The sequence below is a fragment of the Pipistrellus kuhlii genome, unplaced genomic scaffold (assembly GCF_014108245.1).
Source record: "Pipistrellus kuhlii isolate mPipKuh1 unplaced genomic scaffold, mPipKuh1.p scaffold_m20_p_18, whole genome shotgun sequence".
NCBI lineage: Eukaryota > Metazoa > Chordata > Mammalia > Chiroptera > Vespertilionidae > Pipistrellus > Pipistrellus kuhlii.
The window spans coordinates 693225-707179 of NW_023425493.1; the positions used below are offsets into that span (position 1 = coordinate 693225).

The window sequence follows — 13955 nt, forward strand, 5'->3', positions numbered from 1 at the left end:
GGAGCACGAGGGGGACAGGCCTCCGGGGACGGGCCTCCGGGGAGCACGAGGGGGACGGGCCTCCGGGGACGGGCCTCCGGGGAGCACGAGGGGGACGGGCCTCCGGGGAGCACGAGGGGGAGAGGCCTCCGGGGAGCACATGGGGGACAGGCCTCCGGGGAGCACGAGGGGGGCAGGCCTCCGGGGAGCACGAGGGGGGCAGGCCTCCGGGGAGCACGAGGGGGACAGGCCTCGGGGGAGCACGAGGGGGATGGGCCTCCGGGGAGCACGAGGGGGATGGGCCTCCGGGGAGCAAGAGGGGGACGGGCCTCCGGGGAGCACGAGGGGGACAGGCCTCCGGGGAGCACGAGGGGGACAGGCCTCCCGGGGAGCACGAGGGGGACGGGCCTCCCGGGGAGCACATGGGCCTGGTGCCCTCCGGCCTGCCCTTCAGGCGGGGACAACCTCTGAGCCAGTGACGGTGGCGCGGACAGCCTGAAGGGAAAAGACAAAAATAGTCCCAGCAGCTGGCACTAGAAGCAGACCAGCTGCTGGAGACACACCAGATGGAGGGCCATACATGTGGCCTGGAGGCCTCGGCCTCCCGCGTGTCTGAAACGTTTTTCTCTTCCCGGACGACCTTGGTCATCGGCTCCCCAGCCCTTTTCCTGGAAAGGACTCCAGTGCCGTCCGAAGTCTGAGGGAACTGGACACCACATAGCCCCCTGCAGCCAAGTCCCTGAAAATGACCGTTAGACCTGAGGCCGCTCCCCTCTGTGGGAAGCCGAGCACAGGCCGGACTTGGGTGCCCAGGTCTGGATCAAGTGCATCAGCAACTTGAACTTAATAAAGGCGCGTGCGTTTATTTCTGTTTCCCAGGAGAAGTAAGTCTGCCCAAATCCGTTTCCCTGGCACAGCACCCCTGGCAGCTCACGGGGCCGGGTACCGAATCTCCGTCCCCAGGGCTTGGGCCTTAACGCTCCAAGCCTTGTGCCCTCCCTACACAGGCTGGTCTGGATGGGACTTGACGCTCAGGGAGGGGCGGGGGAGCACCTGTCTGGTTCACAGAAAGGAAACCCAGGCCCTGGGGTCTCCACATCCCACTGCGCATAGTCCCCCTGCGCCAAAGGGGGCCCTTTGCTCTGTGTCCCCTGCCCTCCCTCTTGCAACACGGGCTGTGCCCGCCTGGCACTGAGAGGCTCCCTGAGCTGGGAAGACAGTGTCCCCGCAGATGCAACTAAAAGTAGGCTCCGGCCCAAGACGGACTCAGGTGGAGACTGCCCTGACCCAGGGGCTCCCGCACGCTCATGTGACACCCACTGTGCTGGCGACAGGACGGTCACCCGGCCACCTAGGGCTGAGGCAGGCGGCTAAGTGGCTGCCCGAACCCAGGGCAGCCCCACTGTGCCTGCAGCTGCAGGAGCCGCTGGCTGGGGAGCAGGTTCTGTCTGCAGCCACCTGACGGGGGCCGTGGTGCTGAGCCTAGAGCGATGGGTGGGCCCTCCTCTTGGCCCCAAACGCCTGCCCTGCTGGGTGGGGCCTGAGCCCTTCGCAACAAGCGGGAGTTTAGAAGTCCTAGGAAGGTCGGAGGTTACCTAGTCTGCCTCCCTGGATACAAAGATGAGAAAAATAAAGCCCAGAGCTGTTCGGCGAGTGAACCAGAGCGAGGAGCCCAGTCCGGACCTGCCAGAGCAGGTCCCTGAAATAAGCCTCTAAGATGTTCCCTGAAGAAGACCTCCGGGAGTCTGGGACTCTGCCCTTTCTCCGCTCTCCCCTGACGGCCCACCCACCCTCCCGGGAACAACTGTTTACTCAGAATCAAAGTGAGCCCTGGCCAGTTCGGCTCAGTGGCCTGCACACTGAAGGGTCCCGGGTTCCATTCCCGTCAAGGGCACATACCTTGGTTGCAGGCTTTTCCCCGGCCCAGGCCCTGGTTGGCCCCATGCAGGAGGCAGCCAATCAATGTGTTTCTCTCACATCAATGTTTCTCTCTGTATTTCCCTCTCTCTTCCACTCTCTCTGAAAGTCACTGGAAAAATATCCTCGGTGAGGATTTTTAAAAAAGAGAAAAAGGTGAATTTCAAAATGAGAAACATTGGCGAGATCTGGTCTGAAGGCGAAGCTGAAGCTACCCCTGCGCTCAGGACCCAGAGCACAGCCCACTCCAGCAGAGGGACCGCTCCCAAGGGCAGCCATTGGCTCAATACTGCTCGGCCGGCCCCGTGCCCTCCGTGTGCTCAGCAGCCCCAGGTGTGCGCTCCTTACCCGCGGCCTTGCTCAGCGGAAGCTCTTGTAACCACATGGCCAGGCAGGTAAGCCCGAGCCCAGGGCCACTCTCTCGAGCTGGAAATTAAATGAAATGACCTGGAGACACAGGCCCCCCAAGGAAAGGAAGAGGCGGAAAGAGGAAGAGGGCGTGAGAAAAGAGGTGGGGGTCAGTGAGGTCACTCAGAACCTCGCAGATCCGGCCATGCTCAGCTCCCATCAGAAGGAGACACAACCCAGGGAGTAAGCAAAACAGTGAGTAACCCTCAGAGCTAGCCAGCAGCGTGACGAGCACTGGAGCACCAGAGCACCAGAGGTAGAGGGCGAAGGCGGGATAGATGGTGATGGGAGGAGACCCGACTTTGGGTGGTGAACACAGCACAGCACACCGATGACGTGTTATAGAACTGCGCACCTGAAACCTATATAATTCCATTAACCAGTGTCACCCGAACACATTCAATATTTTATTTTTTAATATATTTTTATTGATTTCAGAGAGGAAGGGAGAGGAAGAGCTAGATGAGAGAGAATCATTGATTAGCTGCCTCCTGCACACCCTCTACTGAGGGTTGAGCCCTTGACTGCAATCGAACCTGGGACCCTTCCATCTGCAGGCCGACGCTCTATCCACTGAGCCAAACCTTCTGGGGCTCAATTCAATTTTTTTAAAAAGGAGACAGCCTGCGCTGTGGAAAGCATCCCTCCCGCCCGCCGCCTCCCCGCAGGCCCGGCCCCGGAGGACACAGGGCCTGGGCATCACTCTGCGCCAAGGCCGCCTGTGCCAGTGTGCTCTCCTGCCACCGCCACCGTGTGAGGTCCCGTGGGAGCCCCTGTTAATCACAGGGAGGGCGAGGCCCCAGGCAGCCGGACCCGCTTCAATTAGCACAATGATCGTTTGGGTCATTATGCTAAGTGTTTGCATTTTCTATACTTAAATAAGGTCACTTTCAATTTGGTAAACACTCCCAAGTCATCATCTTAATTGCCAGCCGTCACCGAGGAATGCTGAGTGAGTAAACAGTCAGGCATCGGCCACAGGCCGCTGTCCCCGCATCCACCGGCTTATTCATGGCTCTCCAGGCACCGAGGCCGGAGACAGAGCCAACCACCAGAGTCGTCCCCCCATCCGCTCAATGAATATTTATTACCCACCAGGGCCAGGCACCGCGCTAAGCTAAATATAGCCGTCATTACTTTATTAACAATCACAGCTAAGTGCAACTTGAATGTTTTAAAGGACGAAATCCTGTTTTCCTGAGTGGATGGCACATTCTAACCCGGGCAGGCTCTCCCGCCATCCGCCCCAGACCCGCTCCCACGCCGGCAGGCAGGGAGTATGAACTCACGCTAGACGCACTCACATTGCTGAAAGTCTTAGGAGAACACAGAAGCTGAGAGAGGGTTCACACCGTCACACTCCGGTTTTTAAAACGCATTCAGGTTTTGCATTGAGGGGAAGGGCTCACACGTGTCCAGAGGTTTTAAAAGCGCCAGCGCACCCACATATCGCAAATGCAGACGGCGCCGTGCAAACGGAGAGCAGTCAGAGGGCGCCCTTGCTCATTTCTACGGAGCCCCCGCCACCCCATCTTCTCTGACAGCACCCCAAAAATGGCACCCCTCTACACTCAGGACCCAAGGGAGAGCCCCTCTGAGGAGGAGTCTAAGTCACTTCAGGCGCCTCAGGACAGCAGAGACTTCCCTGCGCCCTCCACTGCCCGCGGATCAGGGGCCCAGAGTAACCGGACCTCTGACGTGGGGGCTGGCGTGGGCTGGCTCTCTCTCTCTCTCTCTCTCTTTCTCTCTCTCTCTCTCTTTCTCACTGTAGCCCCCACGCCCCCAGAGGCAGCCCCTTACCCAAACTCTACCCCCCATACACACACACACACACACACACCCAGGGGAGGCAGGGCCTGCTCCCCAGCCAGGCAGTCCCCTGAGCTGCTGACATCACAAAGGGGTCCACTGGCCGCCCATTGTCCCGTGGCTGCCCGGCTCCCCTTCACTTGCAGACGAGGGAAGAGGGGGCGACCGCTCAGGCAGGCAGGCTTCCAGCGGCAGCCCGGGAGCCAGCACCTGGCTGGGCGGCGGGAAGCGCAGGGCCGGCCTGGTGTCTCAGCTTCTGTTCGTGTCTCCTGTAACGGAAAATCGCTCCGCACAAAGCCAGACTGCCAGTTCTTTCCGGCGCCCCTCCCCCGCCCGCCCCTGTGCCGCCTTCGGAGGGACAGCCGCCTGGCCGCCCGGCCGCCCGGCCCAGGAGGTGGAAGGAGCGAGCGGTCGCCCGGGCTGCCTGCTATGTCCCCCGCCTCAGGCCCGGGGCCCCGGTGGTTACTCTTCTCCTTCGGGATGGGACTGGTGTCGGGGTCCAAGTGTCCAGCCAGCTGTCAGTGCCAAGCCCAGGAGGTGATCTGCTCGGGGACCCAGCTAACGGAGTACCCCCCGGACATCCCCCTGAACACCCGGCGGCTCTTCCTGAACAACAACAGCATCACCTACTTGCCAGCCATGAACCTGGGGCTCCTCAGCGACCTGGTCTACCTGGACTGCAGGGACAACTTCATCAGCGAGGTGATGGATTACACTTTCGTCGGCGTCTTCAGGCTCATCTACCTGGACCTCAGCGCCAACAACCTGAGCTCCATCTCCCCGTACAGCTTCTCCGCGCTCGGCAACCTGGTGCAGCTGAACCTCTCCCACAACCCGCGCCTGCTGGCCCTCCACAAGTACACCTTCGCCAACACCAGCTCGCTGCGGCTGCTGGACCTCAGGAACACCGGCCTGCAGATCGTGGATGACACCACCTTCCAGAACCTCCTCACGCTGCAGACCCTGTACCTGAGTGAGAACCCCTGGATGTGCAACTGCTCCTTCCTGGACTTCACCATCTACCTCATCGTGTCCCATCTGAACCACCCAGGTGAGGGCGCGAGGGGCGTGGGGGACGATGTGCTGGAGTCGGACCCACGAGTCCTAGAAAAGGGGAAGTCAAAAGATGTTCAGCCTGGCCGGTGGGGCTCAGAGGATGAGTGTCGCCCCGTACACCAGGAGGTCACGGGTTTGATCCCCGGTCAGGGCAGATGCCCTGGTTGAGGAATGGATCCCCAGTAGGGGGCGTGCAGGAGGCAGCTGATGGATGTTTCTCTCTCATCAATGTCTCTATCTCACTCCCTGACTCTGAAATCAATTTAAAAATATTTAAAAAGAATAATGATGAAACAGAAAAAGACCTGGTCAGCATCAGGGTGGAGCTGATTGAAAGCATTCTTATTGCTCTGCAGGGCCATCCTTGAGTTGACCAGAGAGGTAATAAGGAATTCAAAGAGCTGAGTTCTAGTCCCAAACTCAGCACTTGCCCATTAGCTGCCCTTGCTTAGAGAAACTCGATTTCTCTGAGCCTGTCTCCTGACCCATAAAGTGGGGGCAATAATGTTACCAAACATACAGAGGTGCCGTGACCCCATGAAACAATGCGTGTGGAGATGCTGAAGGACCAGTAGGACAGAGGAATCAGGGACACTGTATTCCACTGGGGAGCTGGTTAGGCTCAGTGGCCAATGTTTCCAGATCTGAGTACCCTCAGACTCTCACAGGCAGTAGAAATCCAATAGTGTGAGTATAGAGGGCAGAGTTTGATAGGCAAGGAGGGGGCACATGGGCACCTGGACAGTGAGAGAGGCAAGGGCCAGGCAGGGAGCAGGCTTTGACAGGACATGGATGCGCTCCCCTGTAAGGCAGACGGGTCGGCCTGAATGAGGAGAATGGGCCTCGCATGCCCACCATCCCAGCAGGAGACTTCAGTGTCACAGGCAAAGTCTCATTTGGTAGATTTCCATCCACTGTCCCACCTCCTGCCATGGCCCCTGGGCACCTGGTGCCTCCTCCCTCATCTTCCAGACCAGCCTACCTAAGACTGAGCTGGGTGTTGGGCAAGTTATGGACACGGGAGTTCAGATCCTGAGAATAAAACCTACACCCAGATCAAGGCCTGGCCCCACCTGGGCCCTGGCAGGACAGCTGGGCCAGGGGCTGGGAGTGGCCCGCAGCCCGTGGCTGTTGCTGAGTCTGGACCTGAATCTTCACCTAAAGACAAGCCCCACCTCCAGAAACAGGTGGGGACACACAGGTGGCTTTCCAGGGACGAGGGCAAGGAGGTCAGCCCCCCTGTGGGGCAGACATGGCCCGGAGGAAGAGTCACCAATGTAGTGTGACCTGGGGATGTGGAGGGAACCGAGCAGTCCCTCTGCCCCAGGATCTGCCCGTCCCCAGCTCCCTCGGGGCTGAAATTAGCCATTTCAGATTCAGCCTTCGGGTCCCCCAAAGGGCCCTGACCTTGAAGAGCACCCTACAAAACGACAGGAACTTCTGGTCCAGATGATACAAGTGCCCCTACACCTTGACCAGCTCTGGGAGCGGGAGGAGGGGTCCTGGGCAATGCAGGGAGCCGAGCTCAGCCGGGCACCGTGAAGGAAGTCCGTCCAGGGGAGGACGGAGAGGCGCTCACACAAAAGGCACCAGGCAGGCAACATGCGTCTTTCCCGGTCACCTGCCGGCCAAGCTCGCCCCACCCCCACCCAGAGCGGCTGGAGAGGGCGCCTCATTCTTCAGACTTCATGATAACCTCACTGAGTAGGAATAGCGAAAGGTTGATGCTATCACCAAAGGTCTTACCTAAGAGACCCTCTGGCGAGTTAGTCACAGACACACCGAAAACCACCCACTTCTTAGAGCTCAGGATTCACTTCGGAGCCCAAACGCCCGGGCAGTGGCGGGGCGCGGTCGTGTGCCGGCTGCCGGGCGCGCTCGCAGTTAGAACAGACGCACGGAGGCCAGCAGAGGACAGCTCCTGGCCGGACTCTCATTTCCCATCGCTGCTGCTGGAAGGGGGGCCCACTGAGCTCTCCGGACAGTGCTCCCGAGGACGGGTCGGAGCCTCTGGGTGCTCTCAGACACGCACCGGACGCCACGCTCCTGGGCAGAAGGACCGGCCTCCGCACCCCTGCCGGCCACCCCCACGGTCCAGCCCAGCGCTGCCAGGGGAGCCCATCCAGACCCGAGCTGTCCTGCCAGGGCCCAGGTGGGGCCTCGGCAAGTGCAGCTGAGGAACGGCATGTCCCATCTACTTCATCCACTTCGTCTGAGCGGCCACCGCCCTGGCCAGCCCCCTGTGAATCCAGGCTGCTGACGAACCCAGCTCCTTACAGCATGGCGACCTCCCCACATCCAAGTTCAACGCACCCACTGCCATGGGGCAGCCGCAATCCACTCAGCTCACACGCTGACGTATGTTCACTATGTGGACAGCTGGTGTCCTTTGTCACTGAGGACGAAGTCGCAATTCCCCTCTCTAAGGAGACCACCTGGGGACACCGTGAGAGAAAACAGCGCTGCCCACGTGCCAGGCTCTCTGAGTCTCCAGATCTCTCCATGCTCGGGTACGGGAGCCGGGTGAGACGCCCGCTGAGGCCACTTCCGGCTGGCAGCCCAAGGGCCGACACAGAGAGAAAGTGCCCTGGGATGAAGGGAGAGGGAGCTCGTGGTCAGCAGACAGGGTCCCAGCTGCGCCTCGATGGGGCGGTGCCAAGGGGGGTGTCCGTCAAGATGAGGCCCTGGTCACTCCGTGTAGGGGTGTGATCACGAAGCTGGCAGCCTCTACGTCCGCCCTCCCAGGGGCCTCCTGTCTTCCTGCCTCTACTTGACCAGAACGATACCACCAACCCCCGCCCACAGGCCCCGGGCTTTCCTCCCGGGCCTGGCCTGCTTAACCAGGGTTCTCAAACTCTAACCAGCCAGGAACCCCAAGTCCGGAGATTCTGACCAGAGAGCTGGGGACGGGGGGCTCAGGGGCGCCTCGGCGACGTTCTGGGGACCCTGTGGCCATGGCTTGTGTTCAGACCCACCGCAGCTGCTCCAGCACGACCCGCGCTGAGATGCTGGTGGTGATGATTTTATGAAACGCCTGCTTCAAGGGCATTGCGATGTGACGGGAGAGTCAGAAACGGTGAGAACTCGGAAGGAGCAGGTGCCAGGGTGGGAGGGGACCGTTTCAGGACAGGGCCCTGTGTCGGCTCTCGGTTATGGGCTGGGCTGCAGCGCCGAGAGGCTGGACGGAGCCCCCGGGATGTCTGCAGTGGGGAGATGGCTAGGGCCTGGCTGCTTCGGGTCCATGTACATCATTCGAGGGCGTCGGAGCAGAGAACATCTGAGTCCTGCATCCAGGCTGCTGTCGCTGGACAATTTCAGCCCAGAAAGTAGAAAGTCACCATGACTCTCCAAAGCGTGGATTTCCAGCATGAACTCAGGGCCCCGCCCTCTCCACCGACAATCCCTCCCTCAGGGACTGCAATCAGAGGGACGGGGGGAGCCGCTGGGAGCAGGCATTCCTGGCTGGCGAGTGCTCCGCCAGCATGCCCCCACTTTCTCACCAGCACCTGGCCTGGCTGCCTCCGGCTGCCAGCCCGGCCGCCTCAGGAGGGCAGTGAGGGGCGGATGCACAGCTGAGTCCATGACCCTAAACCTAAACCATCCAGAAAATCCGGGAAACGAAGGGGGGCCGCTGCGGTTCCGGAAGGTCCGGGTGATTCTCCAGGCTCAGCCAGGTGGGACCCCTGAGCAGGTGGCCTAGGCTCCTGGGAGCTCAGCAATGCCAGGCCTCCCAGGACGGCCCCTCAGTCCCCATGTACTCTGGCCTGCAGGGCAGCGGTGGACGGTGACCGGAGCAGCCAGCCGGGCCTCCTTGTCTCCCTCAGGGGGGGGGGGGGGGGGGCGGAGAGAGCACCCCATGCCGGAGGTGACCCAGCAGCCTGTGGTGCCGCTGCAAAGAGCCAGGGACCAGCTCAAAGGCCTGTGGTACCTTCTGGGGAACGTGCACTGTGGGCTGCGCCCCGGCCCCTCCGACAGACCAAGGGGAGAAGCGGCTCCTCTCGGAACCCTGGGGTTCAGGCCGGGTTTCTGAGTGGGGCCCCGGGGCGGTGTGGCTCCCACGACCCAGAAACTCTGGCTTCCCAGCATCGGGTTCCGGCACATGGTTTTCCCCCGGTGAGCAGCATGCTACACGTGGAAATAAATGGGGCAGGTTATGTCTCCTTGGGAACTATTTGCAGGAAGCATTTAAACATTAATGACTGTAATCATACCGGAGCTTTAACTGGGGCGAGTGCCCTGGCCTGTGGATGGGTGGAGCCTGTGCTGCTAGCGAGGCCCTGAGTCGTGCGTGCTCGTGTGCACACGGCCCTGCTAGCCCTCGGTCAGAGGCGAGGAGGTCAGGCGGGCCAGGAGGGGACACTTCACAAACAGCGTATCCACTCTGCAGCCCGGAGTGAACTAAAACTACGGGGGGGCAGGGGGGGGGGAAGGGACGGGACGGGACAGGGGAGGGGATTAGTTTATAAAACTAACTACACGCCAGGCACCGGACGGCTCTATCACCTCTAAGCCATCATACAGACAAGGGGGAGGACGGACAACTTAAAAACAGGAAATGACATAAGACAACAGAAAGCAACAAAGCAGAGGGAAAGGTGGACAGGAACAAAGAGCAATGTTAATGGCTGATTCAAATACATGGGTCGCTGAACTGGATGAAAAGAAAAAAACCCAGCTCCACACTGCTCACAGACCACACCTCACACACAGGAACAAGGGAGGTAAACGTAAAAGTGGGGAAGGACACACGGGGACGCCTGGCCTGAAGGAACTCCACCGGCCCTCCAACGTCACCAAACAAAGTCGTGTGAGGAGAGCACCTGAGACGAGGAGGAAAGGTTCCCGGGAAAAGGTGACTGTCCCGGAGGAGGCAGCTTTAACTTCCGAAGCATCTGATAACTTATGTGAAAACACACAAAGCTAAACCAGACAGAACCACATGGAGAAGCCGACAAATGCACACTGAACTGGTGGCTTTACTATTTTTTAATTTTCTTTATTGATTTTAGAGAGGAGGGGAGAAGAAGAGGGGGAGAGATAGAAACATCAGTGATGAGACAGAATCACTGACTGGCTGCCTCCTGCCCGCCCCCAGCTGGCGGGGTGGCGGGAGAGTGGCCAGGCCAGGGCCTAGTCCTGGCTGAGCTGGACGCTGCCCCTGCCCGTGGCCGCTGGGCCCTGCACCTCCAGGGACAGCGTGTCCCCTCCAGGAGGGCCTCCGTGGGTGTGCTGGGGAGGGGTTCCCTGGGAGGGGGTGCAGCCAGGTGTCTGTGACAGGGGGGAGGGAGGAAGGAAAGGAGCCCCTTTGTAGACTGCGTGTGGACACCTGGGGCGCCCCTCCCCGGGGCGAGCTCCCGAGGCGAGAGGGAAGGGCCGGTCCGGGGCCTCCCTCCCGGTTGCCGTCAGCTCCCGTCAGGGTTCCTCTCTCGCCTTCCCCTGCTTCTCCCTCTAACACAGATTCCCCCCCTCCCTGAGCGAGGAGCGGTCTGGAGCTCCGCCCTAGGTTAGGGGAGCTGCTCTCCCACCAGCTCTGAGGCGCCCCCTTCCGCAGAGCACGCTGGGACCGCTCAGCCAGACCTTCCCATGGTCCCCGTGCTGCCTGCCTCCTGGGGCATCTAGAACCTTCAAGGGCAAACCAGCTTCGAGTCTGTCTCCTTCTGGATAAACGAGGACAGCAGTGTCCCGTGTGCGGTGGTCCTAAGGATCCCATGAGAGAGCGTGTGTGCGCCCCTTAGCGTGTCGTCAGAAGGTGGTCAATCCTCGCTGCGTGGTGTTAGCCTTGCTAGCTGAAGCCGGCCCCTCCCTGACGTGAGCCCCATGGAGTGCTGCCTGCAGTCCCCTCGGCAGCCTGTCCCCGGCCCCTCCCCGGCCACTCTCCGAGCCAGGACTCAGCAGAGGTGTTGTTCTCTGCTCGTCTACGATGAGGCTGGGATTCGGGAAGAGAGCCGGGCCGCTAACGTGTACAAAACGAGTACGTGACAGTCTGGACTTGAACCCGGGGCTCGCTTTTTTTTTTCCTGTTTTGTTCTGAAGTCCATGGGGCTTGATAAGGGAGCTGCTCAGAGAAGCAGCCGGCCGCAAAGTCAGCTGCTAAAAAGGACTGACGATGCGTGTGGACCATGTGACCAGCCTGTGATGCTTCCCCGAATGGCTCTCTCCCACCACCTGGGTCCTCCTGCTGGGGAGGCAGGGCGCGGGGAGCACAGCAGGCTTTCGGGAACCTGGTCCCAGAGCGTGGACACAAGTGGGTGTTTGCGGTCCCGGCTGGGCTCAGGCACAAGCGTGGAGAGAAAGACAGCTTGGGTCCCCAGGAGGGAAGGAGGGAGGGAGATGGTGAACATGAAGGTGGGCTGTGGAGTGTCCACGCCCCATGGCCATCTGGCTAAGTGTCCGCGCCCTCCACCATGTGGTGGGATTCGGTCCTTTGAGGACTTTTGGAAGCAAAGCCCGTTTTCAAACCAGAAGGTGACCGAAGGAAGCTGGGCTGGGGCAGGAGGCGGCCCCGGGCTCCACGCTCCTCAAACCTCCTGTGCACAGAGCCCCTGGGGTGTCCTGAGGCTGCAGACCCGGGCCCAGGAGGGCTGGGTGGGCCTGACGAGGCCCCGGTGACGCCCCAGCCCACACCCTGAGCAGCCAGGCTCCAGGCAGCCCCTCCAGGTGCCCTCTGGCCTCAGCAGCGGGGGTTCCGCCGCTCACCGTCTCCTGCCGTGCTCTTCCCCCAGACGAGGAGAACGCCACGTGCGTGGAGCCCACGGAGCTGGCGGGCTGGCCCGTCACGCAGGTGGGGAACCCGCTGCGGTACATGTGCATCACGCACCTGGACCGGCTGGACTACCTCTTCCTGCTGCTCATCGGCTTCTGCATCTTCTCGGCGGGCACGGTGGCCGCCTGGCTCACGGGCGTGTGCGCCGTGGTGTACCAGAACGCCCGGCGCAAGTCCAGCGAGGCGGAGGACGAGGACGACCACGGGCAGCCCGTGGAGGTGAGCCGGCGCATCTTCCAGAGGAGTACGGAGTCCGGCCCGGACAGCTTCCCGCAGCTCATCTAGGCCGGCGCTCCCAGGCCGCCCTCAGGTCACCCCCCTTCTCTCCCGCCCGCCCCACCCCTGGTGAGCTGTGAGAGGCTGGAGCCTATTAGTAAATAAAGTTTTGATGGCAGAGAAGTCTGGAAGCACGGATGCAGCATCCCAGGGCCTGGTGTGATGAGCACCTGGTCCGCCCTCCGTGCGGGAGGCAGGGCGTGCAGGGTGAGGGGGAGCCCTCCCGGGGTGAGCAGCTGGGGAGGAGGGGTGCAGCATAGACTGAATCAGGGGGGGAAATACCAGACGCAGTGACAGCGCTGACACTGAGAGATTCGCCCGAGGGGGTCTCCACGTTCCCTCTCGTGGTGGCCACAGTGGCCCCGGCGCTCACAGGAGTTCCCAGGGCCAGTGAGGCTGGGCAGGTCCAGCCAGGCCGCCGCAGAGCCACCCAAGGCCCACAGGACGCCGCCCCACGCAGAGATGTCCGGCCACAGAGCCAGCAGCCGGCCGTGTGAGCGCTCCGGGCAGAGGAGGGCGCCCACACAGTTCCCCGAGCCAGCCCTCAGCGCCCGGCCGGGTGGCCGTCGCCTGAAGCTCAGAGAGGCTGAGGGAGGCAGATGGGCGGCACCCAGGCTGCCTGCCCCCCACGCCCGCACTCTGTGCACCCCGAGTGGCTGTGGTTCCCGAAGGGCTAGCGGAGTGGCCCGGCGCTGTGGGCAGCCTCGGGCTGGCACCGTGAGAGTGGGGTCCAGGTGAGGGGAAGGAAGAGAGACTGTTAGAGGGAAGGGAGGCGGGACCCTGCAGGGCCTCCGAGGCACCTGTCACTCAGGGTAGGACAGGCTGTGCTGCAGTAACAGGTAAACCCAGCGTGTCACTGGCTCAGCAGGACCAAGACGGGCGTGGAATCCGGTGTGGGGAGGGCAGCCCTCCTCCCTCCTGCGGCTCCAGCCCCTGGACCAGAGTCCGGGGTTCCCCGCAGAGTGAGGTGCCGGGCACACAGCTCAGCTGCCTGGGCCTGGAAATGGGGTGTCACTGCATCACATGTCTCTCGGCCCAGCCTCCAGGAAGACAAGCCCGCGTCCTGCCCGCCCTGCGGGAGTCGGCACTTCCCCTTCAGACCCCACACCCGAGAGCTCGCAGGCCTCTGTGGGCTGTAGCACGCCCCTGTGGCAGTCGGGGGGAGGGGACAGGAAACGGGGGGCCAGCCTCACTGCAGTGCTGGGGGGTGGGCAGTGGGAGCAGGAAGAGTGCATGAAAGTCAGTGTTTCCTCAGACGGACAGTGGACACAATTCCACGAGAGAACAGAAGGGGAGGTGGGAGCAGCGGGCAGGAGCCAAGGCAGCGCCCACATGCTGACCCAGACGTCAGACGAAGCACAGTCACTGCAGCAGGGAACCCCGCGCTGCTGCCCACACGGGGCGTGGGAAGGGGCACAGGATGGGGCGCGTGCAGAAGGCAGGGGTGACGGGCACCTCCTCCTCATTGCCCAGGACATCCACAGACGGTGCCTGAAGCAGCAAAGTTGCCTGGGAACAGCAATGCCACAAAGCCAGCGGGGTGTCAGTGCCAGGCCTGGGAGGAGGGGAGGAGGAGAGGAGAGGGGCGGGGAGGGGAGACAGGCGTTTCTCACCCCCGCTTTGTGGGACTACAACCCTCCATCGCAGCTGCGTGCGGGGCTGATAAAAACACGTGGGCTTTTGAGGGAAGATGACTGGTCCGGGTGTGGCCACCTTCCAGAGGTGTCTTCAACTGCCTTCCACAGAG

General features: G+C 61.7%; 1 protein-coding gene across 1 annotated transcript; it reads left to right on the forward strand.

Moving 5' to 3' along the window:
• Positions 1-4524: 4524 nt before the first annotated feature.
• Positions 4525-12217, forward strand: LRRC52 (leucine rich repeat containing 52). Its single transcript, XM_036443016.1, has 2 exons — positions 4525-5164; positions 11892-12217. The coding sequence occupies exons 1-2, from the start codon at positions 4543-4545 to the stop codon at positions 12215-12217; spliced, it is 948 nt and encodes a 315-aa protein (XP_036298909.1). The 5' UTR covers positions 4525-4542.
• Positions 12218-13955: the final 1738 nt, after the last annotated feature.

Bases quoted from the DNA above. Each gene is read 5' to 3' on its own strand.
- LRRC52 (XM_036443016.1), top strand. From the start codon at position 4,543: ATGTCCCCCGCCTCAGGCCCGGGGCCCCGGTGGTTACTCTTCTCCTTC. The intron at 5,165-11,891 runs GTGAGGGCGCGA...CTCTTCCCCCAG, and splicing joins GTCCCATCTGAACCACCCAG to ACGAGGAGAACGCCACGTGC.